The sequence below is a fragment of the Falco biarmicus genome, chromosome 11 (assembly GCF_023638135.1).
Source record: "Falco biarmicus isolate bFalBia1 chromosome 11, bFalBia1.pri, whole genome shotgun sequence".
Classification (NCBI taxonomy): Eukaryota; Metazoa; Chordata; class Aves; order Falconiformes; family Falconidae; genus Falco; species Falco biarmicus.
The window spans coordinates 4,143,057-4,158,439 of NC_079298.1; the positions used below are offsets into that span (position 1 = coordinate 4,143,057).

At 46.7% G+C, this 15,383-nt stretch overlaps 1 protein-coding gene across 1 annotated transcript; it reads left to right on the forward strand.

Annotated features, from left to right (window-relative positions):
- The first annotated feature begins 186 nt into the window (after positions 1 to 186).
- On the forward strand, positions 187 to 15,381 carry RPE65 (retinoid isomerohydrolase RPE65). Its single transcript, XM_056356167.1, has 15 exons — positions 187 to 547; positions 5,245 to 6,599; positions 7,293 to 7,375; positions 7,738 to 7,888; positions 8,498 to 8,605; positions 8,695 to 8,836; positions 9,509 to 9,656; positions 9,933 to 10,014; positions 10,413 to 10,545; positions 10,668 to 10,807; positions 11,496 to 11,625; positions 12,459 to 12,573; positions 12,673 to 12,767; positions 12,879 to 12,990; positions 14,385 to 15,381. The coding sequence occupies exons 2-15, from the start codon at positions 6,589 to 6,591 to the stop codon at positions 14,534 to 14,536; spliced, it is 1,602 nt and encodes a 533-aa protein (XP_056212142.1). The 5' UTR covers positions 187 to 547; positions 5,245 to 6,588; the 3' UTR covers positions 14,537 to 15,381.
- The last annotated feature ends 2 nt before the right edge of the window (positions 15,382 to 15,383 follow it).

The window sequence follows — 15,383 nt, forward strand, 5'->3', positions numbered from 1 at the left end:
TTCAGAATTAAGAGTCTGTTAATTAATTCTGGTGGAGCCGAGGCTCCCGCAGAGGAGTATAAATCTGTGAGTATTTTTGTGAGAGAATAATTCAAAGTGTTTTCATAAAGGAGATCCCAGCTTAATATTTAGACAGATACTAGATTTTTGCTTGGATCATTAGTCACAAGTGGTGAGTGATGTTAGTGTTTGGTACTGGGCTGGGAAAAAAATGGGTGCTTTTCTCCTGCGTATTTGCATCCATAAAAAAAAGAAGCCTGAAATCCTGTTCTTTGTTTTTCCCAAAGAAATGCTCATAGTATGTAGGTGTATAGCCTGGGTGCCCAAGAGAATTTTAAATAAGATGTAATGAAAAAAATCCCTTTCCTCTTAACAGGCTAAAAATAGTGGCAAAAAGATGAATGCACCTTTAAGGCTTCCTTGATATATCAAAAGTATTGTTGTTTTGGAAAGATGTGATTTGGAGCTGTAGTCTGCCAACATGCCAAGCATAAGCTCTGCCATGAGACCTGTGGATGCTGTTGCATGTGATCTGGAAACATGACTAGTATGTACTGCAACAATTTCAAGTTATGTGTGAGGAGGTTTTTATAGAACATATCCTGCAAGTAGGAGCACTAGTGGATCTGCTGCTTGCTCTGAGCACATTCTCTCATCTTGTCATGAGCTGAAGGTCCTTGGAGGAAATGAGGCTATCGCATAAAATAAATAATTTCTGTAAATTCTGTTAATATCCAGTATTTTTTGTGTATTCCAATACCGTGCCAAAGGGAGGAACAATGTCTGTCTCCTTTATGAAGTGCTGGCTGTGCTGGGCTTTGTTAGCCATACATACACAATTCCAGGTCTCAGATGTTTGCTGTTCATGTGTTGCTGTGCTTGAACTTCTCAGGTTGGTCTGATCGCTTGTCAGGGCCCTGTCCAAGCTGTGACCTGTCCCTCGTGTAACCGGGCTGATAGGTGGATTCCTCCTCTTCTGCATAATGCTTTCCCACTGCTTTTCAGTTAAGGGTTTCTTTAAGCTCGTATCGTCACAATCGGTAAAGTGCCATACACTGAAATTATTCTGCATTTGGCACAGTGTTGAAATCGGGTTTTGTTGTGAGGAATTTGTGTCTGTTACACTTCAGTTGTAATACTGCTTTGAGATGATTTTTAAACTGCTTGTTTTGGCTGTATTTGCAGGAAAATGGAAGGGATGCGCTGCAAGTGTTGGACTGGAGAACACACTGAAGTCCGACTGTTTTCACTTTAGGGTTTTGGGGGTTTTATTTTTTATTAAGCTGTTGTAGTCGGAGTCCAACTCGGTCAGCCTCACATGGGGCACCAATTGTTGCAGCCTACTAGTCTGTTTGTGCTGCAACAAGGCTTTACTGTTGGTCAGATTCTACTGTCTGTGCTGTAGCTCCTTCCTCCAGAGGTCAGACCACCCCACTCCTCCATCTGACCCCCTCTCCCACACTCCTCAGGGCTATTTAACCACTTAGCAGGAAGGAGCTACAGCTGCACATCATCCATGTCCACCAACCCACTGCCGCTGAGGCAAGGCCACAGCTGCGTGTTATCAGTGCTGATCAACCCTCTGCCTTCATTCCTCTACATCAAGCAGTTTTGTGCTTTATGGAATTAGGTCTTTTAGAGAGATGAGTGCTTTTCCTTTGTGAGAGCTGTTTGGTTATCTGCTACCTTGTTCAGTTACCTTGCAGAGTTCTGGGCTGTGCAGTGCAGGCAGAATCCTTCGTGCTTTGTTGTGATGTCTTGCTCATTCCTAGGACAAGATGCCGAATTGTTGTTGTGCCTGCATGCGCAGGCTCTTACAGTAACTGTCGTAAAACCAGTCATCAAAATTAAAATTAAAGCAGATCTTGGCTACTTATCTCTTTACCTGGTTTGGGTAATTTTGGCATCTCATGGGGAGGCTCCACAGTAGTTTCGTACAAGTTCATAGACTGTGTCAGATACTTTGGTGTTACAGATGAGGGTTTTGGTTGAGGATTGTCACTTTGATAATTGATATACACTTGACAAAACCTAAACGAGAGCTACGAGAAAGCTGGAGGCAGACTTTTTACAAAGGGCATGTAGGGATAGGATGATGGGGGATGGCTTTAAGTTAAAAGAGGGTAGATTTAGGGTACATATTGGCAAGAAATTCTTTACTGTGAGGGCGGCGAGGCGCTGGCCCAGGCTGCCCGGAGCAGCTGTGGGTGCCCCATCCCTGGCAGGGCTCAAGGCCAGGCTGGACGGGGCTGGGAGCAGCCTGGGCTGGGGGGAGGGGTCCCTGCCTGTGGTGGGGGGTGGGACTGGGTGGTCTTGGAGGTTCCTGCCAACCCAAACCATGCTGTGATTCTGTGACATCTTGGTATGTAACTGCTATGGTCTGCAACCATGAGACTACTGTTCTCTCAGGTTATCTTCCCTGGAAAATGAGGCAAACACACCTTCCCATTCTGCATGTGATACTTAAGTGTACATTAAATATATACACACAATTTTGTTTATACTAAATTAGTCTTATGTTAGCTTTGCAGGAGTAGGGGGTTAGTGCGGAAACTTTCTGCTAACTGGGTTATTTCTGGCACCATGCATGTTTTGTAATATATCATTTTGCTCTTTCTCCTGGGGAGGAAGGCTTTGTAAGTGAGAAACCAAGATTAGCCCAGTTTTAGCCTGTATTAGCAATGCTTTAATGTCCTGTAGATAATAGTCATATAGTAGGTGACAGACATTGACTACAGGTGTACAGAAGAGGAATTACTTTTAAAAACCCAGTACCTGTCTAAGCTTGCTTCTAATAACTCAACCTGTTAAGTGTTGCATAAATGCTTTATTTATTTATGTATTCTAGTTAAGCAACTTATTAGGCAAGAAGCTCGCGTTTCTTAGGATTTAGCTTTCAAAGGACTATTCTCATTATTCAGAGTTCTTGATCCATGTTATTTAATGTTCCCGTCTGGGGTTTTGACGGAACTTAACAAAATTGTGAATAAATAGACAAATTGACTAGCTGTGGGACAATTAAAACATTCCAAATAAATGACAGATACAAATTTAAATTTAAACTGAAACCTTTCTTCAAGCTATCATTTTCTTCTGAGTTAATTTTTTTATGGAAGCCTTTTATATTTGTATAAATATTTATGTATTGATTTTTTTATGGAAGCCTTTGTTGTTTTTTTTTTAAGTACCACATTGCAATTCTGCATGGGGAACAGTTCAGCAGTGAGCGCACAGTTGCCTGCAATCTATTGGCTGTGCACAATGTGGTGCAGCAGAATTGCCTGTGAAAACCAGCACTGTAAGGATTCATGGTTGCCTTACACTGACTAGAGAGAAGAAAACGTTGTCAGGGTCCAGCACCAAACCGTATGTGGTGCTGGTGAGGATTTCGCGCTGGGGACTTAGGCAGTAGTTTTACTGGGCTTTGCTCCCTCTCTCTCCTCTGAGGCGGTAGGCTGGGGTGGGTCAAGGGGCCTGGGGCTGGTTCACAATTTCCAGTCTCTTAATTAAAAAGCCACAGTACACACTGTCTTTTATAATTCTATTACATGAGAAGCAAGCTCACATGAACTGTTTAGACTTTTTTACCTTGACTTTCATTTGAGTATTTTTGTTCACTTGCAATGGACTATATTTATTCAAAACCATGTTCAGTAGAGGTGTCATTCCTAGTGCTGGTTAGCTCTCATAAATGCTGTCTTGGGCAAACCAGGAGCTGTTCCCTCAGCACGTGACCAATTCAGATGCAGTTACAGTTGGCCATTTGGGATTTTGACATGTACTTACTGTCTTGCATACACAGATTCAAAACTCTCTTCTCTTTTGCTTAAGTGTTTTAGAGCTATTATTTGTGATTGCCCTCTGCAATACCGCCTGGTCTGCTGGCAGTCAGGTGTAAACAAACCTATTGCCTCCCTTTCCTGCAGAGAAAGGCAGGATGAGATGCTGCTACTTGTGCTTAGCAGCACCTTTTTTTGCTAATTAGTGCCAATAACTTATTTTTATTGTATTAGTTGCAAGGAAGAACAGTTTTATAATGCATTGGTAGCCGTATAATGCAGTGGCACCCAGTAATTCCAAGAAAGCAACCAGCAGAAAAAACCCAGGATGTTACATGGATAAAATGTTAATGGGTAATCTCAGTGTTGAGCTGTGATGCAACTGTGTACTGCAAATCTGACTGTATGTGGGCAGCAGACAGAGAGAAGTGGCAAATTTAATACTTGAAGGGGAGGGGGAAAGACTGAAAATCATAGGTTCATAATTTTGATGGGAAGGGAGCTTCAGAGGTCATTTACCATAGAATCATAGAATCATTTGGGTCAGAAGGGACATTTACAGCTCATCTAGTCCAACCCCCTGCCCCAGGCAGGGACACCTGCTGGACGAGGTTGCTCCAAGCCCAGTCCAGCCTGGCTTTGAATATTTCCAGTAATGGGGCACCCACAGCTTCTCCGGGCAGCCTGTGCAAGTGCCTCACCACCCTCCGTGTAAAAAATTTTTTTCTTTATCTCTAGTCTGATTTCTGATTTAGCCCCAAACGTGTTTAAAATGGGTCTAACTAAACTGGGTTACTCAGGGCCACGTTGAGTCTTGAATACCTCCAGGCTCTGCAACAGGAAATACAATAGCAGAGTGCTCTTTGAATCGTATCTTCCCATACCAGTCTAAAGGATCAAGGCCAAACCTGTCTGAGCAGCCGATCCGGCTCATCCTTTCTGGTCGGGGTCCTGGGGAGGGGGCCCTGGTGGGCAGATGCTGTTCAAGCAGTGCTGAGCAAAAAGGAAGGAGAGCCGTGGGGGCTGGATTCTGCCTGTGCTGGCCATCCTTCTTCTAACTTGCCACCAAGTCTGAGAATCATTCTTGGTGCTGGTAAGATGCAGGACGAAAACCGTGCTGCTGGTGTGGGGGGCCAGCAACATTTTTGGATGTCTGCCTCCGGAGCTCACTGGAGAAGGATGGGGCCTGGGAAGATGCCGTCGCCATGGAAACACTGAATTTTCATGACATTAAAGATTAAGATGCTGGTTTGAGCTTTTATCCGGGGGTTAATTAAAAATTTCCGCATTATTTGCACTGTTATGAGGCCTTGAGTTTGCACACGGGTTTATATTGAATATGTTTATTGCTGGGATGCTTCCACAGACAAATTACCATGTAATTATGGTGGTTTAATTTAAAGGGTTAACTGGAGGCCTCAGTCAAAGAGCTCATGAATGCTCAATTCGATATCTTGTTTTTCAGTTGGAAGCCTTAAATGAACCCTCAGGCCAGAAGGAAACACTCCCTCACAAAAAGAAAACATACAAAAGCAACGCAGGAAGGAGCCTACCTTTCACGTCACGGCTGTAGTGGCTGATAGAACACGGGGGCTGTTTAATGTCCAGTTTTCTCCTTTCACCACAGTTTTCATCACCGGAGCCCAGCTGCTCTTTGTATGGGAAGATTACCTGAATGTACGTGGTATTAGGAAATATCTCCATCCCGTACTACAGGCTACCTGTGAGGGGGGGAGCAGTAATCTTTCTAATCCTGTTAATCTTTGAAATTACTCTTTACCACACTGTTGTTTTCATAAATGTTTACTCTTACTAGAGGCCGTTTCTTAAAGTGATCTTCGGGCCACCTCTGACAGTGGCCACTGTGCTTTGTGTAAAACAAACAACCATCAGGTTTGACATCTTTCTGAGCGCGTAGGGCTGTTAACAACCCGTGTAAAAACACTACTTTATGTGCATTAAGTCATAAGAAATCTGCCTTGTGCAGCAACTGGAGCTGCCAGCACATGCCACTGCACTGAAACTGCTAAATAAAAGGAGTGGGAGGAGAGGGGGAGACAGTGGTGGTAAGTGGACAGCGATGTACAGTAGCAGTGGGTGACGGTGCTCCCTGATGCCCTCCCAGCTGGCAGGTAGCACTTTAAGTCTTGCTGTACTCGTGCCAATGTGCTGAAGCCGGCAAAGAGAGGCTTCTACAGAAGCCCAGGATAGAGGGAAAAGCTGGTGGCTGATGTGTACGGGAGCTAGGAATGATCATTTTGACACTGACACATTCTCATTGGTGTCTCTAATACCGTGTGGCTCCTAGGCGAAGCGCCATCCTCAGCTGGCAGGCGGCCAGGTGCAGGGGAGTGCTCTGTTACACGGGACTGCGGGGCCCTAGCAGGACAGATCGGTTCCTTGCTGCCCTCAGCCTGTGCCAGCTCTGGGAAGGTCTCCCCGTGGCACAGGGTGCCAGTGAAGGGCTGGGCGGCCATGCCAAGCGCCCAGCGGCGCGACTCCAGCTCGCTCCATTTCACTCCTTTCTGCTGTTTTTTTTCCTTTGTAATCACTTCTGCTTGGGAAGAATTTAGGTCTCAGAAAAACATTCAAAGCCCTTTTTTGTGTGAACAGCAAAACAAAACCTCTCAAAGCCCAGGGAGGATTTTGGTGGTGAAAGCTCGCTCTGTTCCCAGGGTGCGCTCATTGGTGGGGGTGGTTTCAGATACGGGGCTCCCCTCGGCAGGGCTCAGCACCCCATAAATACCCCACACACAGCTCTCGCTGCGTGCTTGGCTGCTGGAGGCCCAGGCCCTTCATCAGGGAGAAAATGTACAGCCAGTGAGTATTCCTATGGGCTTCTCTCTGTAGGAGCAAGTCTCTGGCAGCTGTCACAGTGCAGCGTTGGCCGGGGGCTTGCTGCGAGGCTGGGGGTCAGTGCAGTGCACAGGGGAGGGCTCGGGGGGGGGGGCACTGGTGTCCGTGCTGGTACAGCCCGTGCCAAAGCATGATTCTGGCCTGGGGACAGGCTCACCTCTGGGTACCAGAGGATGGTCTGTACTTTGCAGTACAGCGGCCTGTGTCTGGTGTGTCTTTGCATGCTCTGCAGTAGATAAAATTGGAACATAATTCTCAGCTATACTTTGCTTTAAAGAAAAAAAAAAAAAAAAAAAAAGGGGGAAAACCATGTTTATCCAAGTCCTGGAAGATACAAATTGGATTATGCTTCCTGACGATTCAGAATATCCTGAATTTGTCCGTTGGGTGAGGATGTTTGCCTGCAGGGCTGCAGCACAGGCTGTTCCATCGGTGTTCCCTGTTCTGCCATGTGCTAAGGACAGTTTGTAGGCAGCTGTCATTGCTGGTCAAAGCCCTCAGAGCCTTTCCCCCATGAAGGCTGGTGCTTGTCCCTCCTGATCTCTCACGTTATTTGCAAGTCACAGATCAGTCCATCCAGAAACAAAACCTCTGAGGGAGAGGGTTTCCAAAGCTATCCCGCCACTGGGCTAACCTCAGGTCCACTGGCCCTTTCAGAGTTGAGCATCCCGCTGGAGGCTACAAGAAGCTCTTTGAGACCGTGGAGGAGCTGTCCTCTCCAGTGACCGCCCACGTCACAGGTTGGTGTGGGCTCCCTGGGCTGCTTCTGCCCAGCTTTTGCTCTTGGGAGTTCGTGGGCCATCAGAGCTGGGAGGCTTCAGAAGCACAGGGTCGGCGGTGAAGAACATAACGGGGCTGGTGCATTTTGGGGTAGAGAAAGGACAGGCTGGAGGAGGGATCTTTAGGCATTTCAATACTGACCGTCTTGGTCTACAGTAGGTGCATAGGTGAAGAAAACCAAAGAGGTCATGCATGTTTAAAAACAAAGTTTGATACATATAAAAAAAAAGTTTGAAGTCTTGTTCTTTTTGTTGATGGAGTAAAAATTACTTGGTCTGATTTGCCGTGGGCTGTGCACATACCAATGCTGCATCTTCTGCAGGCAGGATTCCCACCTGGCTGCGAGGAAGCCTCCTAAGATGTGGTCCTGGCTTGTTCGAGGTGGGTGCAGAGCCCTTCTACCACCTCTTCGATGGCCAGGCGCTCCTCCACAAGTTCGACTTCAAGGAGGGGCACGTTACCTACCACCGAAGGTACGTTGCAATTTTTCAAGAAAAAAAAAAACAAACCCAAAACCGAAGCATTTGCTTAACTGTAAGTGCTGGGGACAGGCTCTGCTGCCCAGCATGTGGGAGGTGCCAGTTATTTCAAGTCCGTGCGGTTATTGGAAGAGCTCTAACGGTGAGATCACTAAAACCAGCCAAAAATAACTGAAACTTTCTCGTAGTTAGCAGAAATGCAACTTTTTGTGCAGATTACAAAACATCTGGAAGAGGAGGGCAGGGAGGGCTGATGTAGCTGCAGTCAGTGACAGAATGACATCACTGTCTGAAAACCAGAATGTGTTTCCAGTTAAAAGCTGCTGAGCTATCAGCTTTCAGGTGTTTGGAGCAGAATATTTAGAGAAAACACTGGATTCCCCATCAGCTTCAGCTCTCCACCAGCCATCCCTTCCTGGTGCCACAGTGCGGGGGTGGCTGCTGGACCCCACGTGCTCCAGGTGCAATGTGAGGCTGCAGCGACCTGCAGCTTTCAGAGGTCTTATGAGACTCATCGCAAGAATATTCGTATTTTAATTGCACAGTCCATTGTGGTTTTACAGCTATACCTGTCACGTGCCTTCTTGTCCCCACCCTCCCCAGGTTTGTCAGGACTGATGCTTACGTGAGAGCGATGACCGAAAAAAGGATCGTGATAACAGAATTTGGCACCTATGCATACCCAGACCCATGCAAGAACATCTTTTCCAGGTACCTTGGGGTTGTGTAGATGTTGCAGCGATGTCCTACGGTGCTTCCACTTCCAAGATGCTGATTCCCTGTCAATTTTCTCTGCTCAGGTTTTTCTCATACTTCAAAGGTGTGGAGGTCACTGATAACGCCCTCGTTAATGTCTACCCTGTTGGTGAAGATTACTATGCTTGTACTGAGACCAACTTCATAACCAAAATTAACCCAGATACGTTAGAGACAATTAAGCAGGTGGGTCTTTGTACTGTGCTTCTAAATATGTGGAGGAGTAAGATAAAAATGAAAACTTCTAATAGCAGCCTCTTACGACACAGCAAGAGTTGGGGTTTGTGGGGGAGATGATGCAGAAACGAAGCCAGCTGTGAGGATTAATGAGAGCAGAGTCAGAATGAGCTTGTAAATGAACCTGCTGCTGCTCTAGTAATATTTAATTAGGAAGCAATGGGGGTCTGGGGTCCATATCCTCATGCTTGGGTTAGGCTTAGCAAACCGGAGCTAGATGCAGCCTGGCCAAAGGGGACTGCAACTGGAGGGCTCCTACCAGAGCTGCCTTCATTGATACTGGAGCTGAGCTGTGTTTACCTTGAAGAACTGTATGTAATGCAGAATGTGTGTTTTGATGTTTTTTCTTTGCTGTGTTACTAACGTCCAGCCTGTGGAGCCTTTCCTTTTGGACCCCAGGATCCCGAACCTCTCCCTGCCACCGTATCAGCTCACCTGACCGTCTCAAATAGCTTGGCTTTGCCGCTCTTCTCCTTTTCACAGAACAGACGGTGATTTGGGCTTAGAGAAGAAATTCCCACATCTGAAGCACGGGTGTATGGACCTGCAATGCCCGGCAGAGCCGGTGACTTCCTACCTCCTGCCAAGAAAGCTCCTGACTTTCTCCATCTTGTTCTTCAGGTGGATCTCTGTAAATACGTGTCCGTCAATGGGGCAACTGCTCATCCCCACATTGAAAACGACGGGACGGTTTACAACATTGGCAATTGCTTTGGAAAAAACTTTGCGCTTGCCTATAACATCATACGGATTCCTCCACTTCAGGCAGGTCTGTTAATCCCAGCTCTGAGCAAACTGAGAAAACCTTGCTATAAATCATGGGGTTTTGTCCTTCAAACAGTTTTTTCATCAAGTTAACTTTTTAAAATCTTATTTAAATTTTGCTTTTCTAAGTAACAGAAATGTTATCTTTAAACCACTTCAAAGTGGTTTTGAAATCATGAACTTCCTTTGTGTTAAAGGCAGAAACTTGCTGGGTAAACACTATAAATACAGACTGAGTGCAGGTGAAACCCTCCATAACCCTTCAACTGTCCCGTTCCAGACAAGGAAGACCCGATGAACAAGTCGGAGGTGGTGGTGCAGTTCCCTTGCAGCGACAGGTTTAAGCCCTCTTACGTTCACAGGTAATGTTTCGTGGGTCAGCGGACAGCAGTGCAGGCCAACTGACAAGATGGCAGGGATGCTGCTCACATGTGCCACGTGGCGTGTTCCCGCGGCAACGCAGCTGCTCGGAGCAAGCGAGCGCAGTCTGACGGAGTCCTGTTATTTCTGCAAGCACACATGGGTGGGGAACGCGTGTACAGTGTTGCTGGCGTTGCACGCTCTACAAAATGGCCCACAGGGCTTGTTCTCGCATGTAATCAGCAACTAAAATCAGCTGATTTATCAAAATTGGGATGTTTATATTCCTGTTGTTTTAAGTGATGATCCACATGTATTCAGCGCGTAAGGCAAACTACTACATGGCTTTTGCCCAAACTAACTAGTGAGCCTGATGTGCTCCCCATATGTTTCCAAACAGCTTTGGGCTGACTTCAAACTACATAGTCTTTGTTGAAACACCAGTGAAAATCAACCTCCTCAAGTTCCTCTCCTCCTGGAGTCTTTGGGGAGCCAACTACATGGACTGCTTTGAGTCCAACGAAACCATGGGGGTAAGTGGCTGGTTGTACTGAACTGGGCTGTACTGGGCAGCCAGCCCTGGACTGCGAGGTCCATCATATTGGTTCCACCTTCGTTTCTCTGAGCTTAAACCAAGCTGGTGCTTGCTTTTCAGGTCTGGCTTCATGTGGCAGAGAAAAAGAAAGGCAGGCTCCTCAACATCAAATACCGCACCTCGGCCTTCAACCTCTTCCATCACATTAACACCTATGAAGATAACGGATTTCTGATCGTTGACCTCTGCACCTGGAAGGGGTGAGTCTTGGCAATGCCAAGCTGGAGGCGGCCGAGGGTCCCTGTGGCATCGCGCCTCCACCTGCATGAGCTGATGGGGGGCCAGTGGAGTCCCAGTGCCTGACACACCAGTCCCTGTGCTGGCACATCCCTTCCCCATTGCAGTCATCTCTGGCTCTCGCATCAACATCCTCCAACCTGTCTGAATATTAACATATAGTGAGGCGTAAACTACACAGTGTGGAAGTTATCCAGAGGTGCAGAGAGCCTGTTTGAAACCCATTGTCCAAGAAAAATTTGATCTTTATCTTTAATTTGCCTTTACCTTTAATAAATGTTAGAGACTGCCAAAGGGCTGATGCTATTTTGGCTCCTGGGGCTCCAAGGAGCAGGATCTGGTTGAGGTTTGAATGCTGCTTTTCATGTAAACAAGAGAAATGTAGCACTGAAACGGCGATGCCTGACCCCTGGGACACCCTGAGCTGAGCTTATACTGGCGGCTGCTGCCAGGTGCTCAGTGTGAACGAGCACATGCTGGGTTTTCCTCAGGAGGGAAATGGTACACACACACGGCTCGCTCTGCCAAGGAGCTGGACCAGGACTCATATTATTCTACCTGGTTTTAGGAAAAAAAAACCACCTGCGTTTGACATTCTCCCCACTTGCAAATACCATCTTTGTTTCTGTCTGTAATGCCACTTTTCTGCAGGTTCGAGTTTGTTTACAATTACCTCTACTTAGCCAACTTGCGAGCAAACTGGGATGAAGTGAAACGACAGGCAGAGAAAGCCCCGCAGCCTGAAGCCCGCAGATATGTGCTGCCCCTGAACATTGACAAGGTACCAGCGCGGCTCTGCACCACTGCAGCTGCCAGCAGGGCTCAGAGATGCCTGTGTCTGCGCCACTCCCCTGCAGGGCTTATGGCCAAGCACCACTAGTGCTCTGCCTGACCCCGTTTAATTCAAATTAAACACTTTAATGGGGAGCGGAACTTATAAAAAATATGAGTGTGCAGAGAAACTTTTTGTTTTCTTTAGCTGATTGTTATTCCATTTCCCTACATTACTGTTCAAAGCACAGACTGCAGGGAAGCAGTTAATCCCAGAGGGTGCCACTGGTGGGAGCAGAAAAGGGAACAGCTGCAGCCCAAGCATGTGTGCTTAAATCCTCCAGCCCCAACTCAGTGTGAGGTCCGTTAAGCGGCCAGCCCGGTGCAATGCTCCTGGCGTGCAACTGCTGGGGTTTTTTTCCAGTGACCCCCGCTCGTGGTCACTGGCAGGTGGGTCAAGGGCTGCTGGGGGGGGGAGTGTAGGTCAGCAGAGCCACTTGCAGAGCTACAAAGCTGCCTGGGTTGCTGAGCAAGCAAAGAGCACAACCCTACATTGCAGTGCTTAATGACAACCTCTGAATGTCTTAATGAGGGGTAAAAAGGGATGCGCGTGCTTATGAGCACAGCCAAGGCTGACGTACAGGACAGTTTTAGCAATAGGCACTCTTATTGCACTGTTGCTACACGGGAAGCCGCAGCCATGCCGGAGCATGCTGCCGCCCTGCAGCCGGACCAGGCTCTGCTGTGCATGGCTGCCTTCACAATGCAGTTTGCAACTGATCTGTGCAAATAGACTAAGGAATTTCTCTCTTCATTTCTCTTTTATATTTTACTTTGTCTCAGGCTGACACGGGCAAGAACTTGGTCACCCTGCCCTACACGACAGCTACAGCAACGCTGCGCAGCGATGAGACCATCTGGCTGGAGCCAGAAGTTATTTTCTCAGGGCCGCGCCATGGTACGATGACAAGCCTGAAGCACAGCCAGCAGCAATGAGAGTACCACCTGCACTCTGCGTTCCACTAATCCTCATGCATATACTTTTTTTTTTTTGTAGCCTTTGAATTTCCACAGATCAATTACAAGAAATACGGTGGGAAACCTTACACGTATACATATGGGCTGGGGCTGAATCACTTTGTCCCAGACAGGGTAACTATCAGTGAAGGGGTTGAGGCATGTCTTTTCTATCAGCTTTCAGTTTAAGGACAACAAAGAGTATTTCTGAAATGTTGGGGTTTTGGTTTTTCCCCTCCCCTTTAGCTTTGCAAGCTGAATGTTAAAACAAAGGAGACCTGGGTGTGGCAGGAGCCGGATTCCTACCCATCGGAGCCAATCTTCGTTTCCCATCCAGATGCCCTGGAGGAAGATGATGGTAATACCCATGTTTTGGTCAACAGCATCGGGATTTGGAAAGCTGGTGCCTGCCTGCTGGGGGCTGTCTACAAGGCTGTGTCAGAGGCAGCAGGAGCAGGGCCTGCAGACAGCTTCCAGACGAGATGTGCCTTGTCCTAACGCTGGTGGGATGTTTCTGAGGAAATCTGGGAAAATTAAGACTGAATGAAAACAAAGGAGAAAGAACCTCTAGGTTTAGATGATCTGTTGTCCTAATTTCCTAGCCTTTTTCCATCACAAATTACAATATTTAAGAAATTCCAGGTGGCAGAACTTTGTAAAATTTGAACCTCTTCTAAACCAAATGTGTTTTCTCTTCCCAACCCATCCTCCTTATACAGAAGTGAATTCAGGCTTTGTCACTTGAGGACACATAGTTATTCACGCCAAGCACCGTACGCATTTCTTCATGCATCCCCAGCCCCGCCCCGTACCTATTTTTGAGGCTGAGCGGCAGCACTCGGCCTGAGAGCACATCCGTTTGTTCCCTCAATTCCTCATCCCTGAACAGGATTACGTGAAGCTGAGAGAGGTCTTGACCCTGCTGAATTTAAGAGCCAGTTTATACAGAACCAAATTTCCTATTACCTGTTCCCAGTTCAGGAAGGTGCTTGTGCAGGGCCTTAAGTCCCACTGAAATGAAGAGGTTTTAAGCTTGCTCTTAAAGGCTTTCCTTAACTGAAGTAGACAACATGCATTTTAGGAAAATGTTTAAGCCGTTCTTGCTTCCTGGGACTTAAGCCCTCTCTGAAAGCTGAGTTAACAGTGGGCTCCATGCTCACTTTTCTGTCACCTTCCCCAGGGCTGCCTGACGCTGTCACGGGCTATGGTGTGTGGTGGTTCCCAGGTTCTCCTGCAATGACAGACCCAGAGTATGCAAACGAACAAGCAACCTAAGAGCTAGGATGTCCCATCCATTCCACACAGGGCTACCAGGGTCCAGAAACGGGTATCTTCTCACATTAAACCTCAGAAGCAGAATTATAAAGTAATTTATGAATTAATTCATAATGTTGAAGAACTTAATGGACAAATTTGATATCTATTCCAGTAAGCAATGTTTTTCGTCAGCCCCTGCGATAGCTTTTCATAATTCCTTTTCAGAATAAAAACATTTCTCACTGTTTTAAAAAGGAAACTCTAGAGGAGCTAGTGTGCTGCAGCACCCCCGGCTGGCAAGGCAAATACAGCAAGAACCCAAAATAGTATGAAAAATAAATAATCTGAGTCTACTTCAGAACTGCTGATCATGCAGTAACACCAGGATTTACTGGTGCCCCATGTGCCGGTGGCTACGCTTACCTTGCCCAGCCCCAGGGAAGGACACAGCGTGTGCGCACCTGGGACAGGCTGCTTGTTTTTCTCACCTTCTAGGGGTTGTGCTGAGCATCGTGATCAGCCCAGGCACAGGGCCGAAGCCCGCTTACCTCCTGATCCTGAGCGCCAAAGACATGAGTGAGGTGGCCAGGGCTGAAGTGGAGGTGAACATCCCCGTGACTTTCCACGGACTCTTCAAAAGAGCGTGACCGCTGCTGCCTGCGACACAGCGCGTTAGGTTCCTTCCAGCTCCAAAAAGGTGCAGTCTCCGTTCACAAGCATTCAAGCTAAACTCCTTCAACATCACTTCTTATTTGTATGGTTACTTAATTAAGATCATGTATTTCAGTTTTGTTGATGATTATTTAAAATACTTAACCAGATATTTTTCAAATACACTCCTGGCCCTAAGTCCCACACATACAGTGCTAAGAACTATACAGTTAAAACAACACAAGTTTGGGTGGCAGCAGGGAGGTTTTGGGGTTCACAAAGTTAAACTTTGCAGCTGCAGCAGAGGGAAATATGCATGAGACAGCACGGTGTAAACTCAATACTTGTTCACATGGTACCATTATGTAGACCAGCTTCTATGCACTGTTACGTGCTTTGAGAAAAAGTAATTTTTAGCTTATACTGAAGTATTAGTATGGATTTAAATCTGCTCCTGGTCACTCCCTTATCTCCTAGAGCAACCTGAGTGGAGCCCTTCCAGAGCTGCTCTGGAAATCTGAACTGGCAGGCCCACGGCTGCGTGGCAGGCAGCATTTTGTCCTTTACTAAGGCTGAATACCGCACACACTAGCTTATGTGTTTTCCCTTTCCCATTTCTTTTGTCAAAATGCAGTTTCTTGGGTTTGGATTTAATGTTAAAACATGAATATGAACAGAGCCAAGCAATTGTTACAGCTTGGGATGAATTTGCTTCCTTAGAGTGCTACAGACTCTCAGCTTAAGCCTTCCCTTTCAAAAAATAAATTTTAAACTAATGTACTAAAAGGCTGTGATTCAAAATACAAACTTATTGCTTTATAGACTTAAAATCCAGGATTCCTG

What these genes read in the sequence shown, in the direction of transcription:
- RPE65 (XM_056356167.1), top strand. An exon ending in CGTTAGAGACAATTAAGCAG is followed by an intron (nt 8,837 to 9,508) that starts GTGGGTCTTTGT and finishes CTTGTTCTTCAG; the next exon opens with GTGGATCTCTGTAAATACGT. An exon ending in TGCCCTGGAGGAAGATGATG is followed by an intron (nt 12,991 to 14,384) that starts GTAATACCCATG and finishes CTCACCTTCTAG; the next exon opens with GGGTTGTGCTGAGCATCGTG.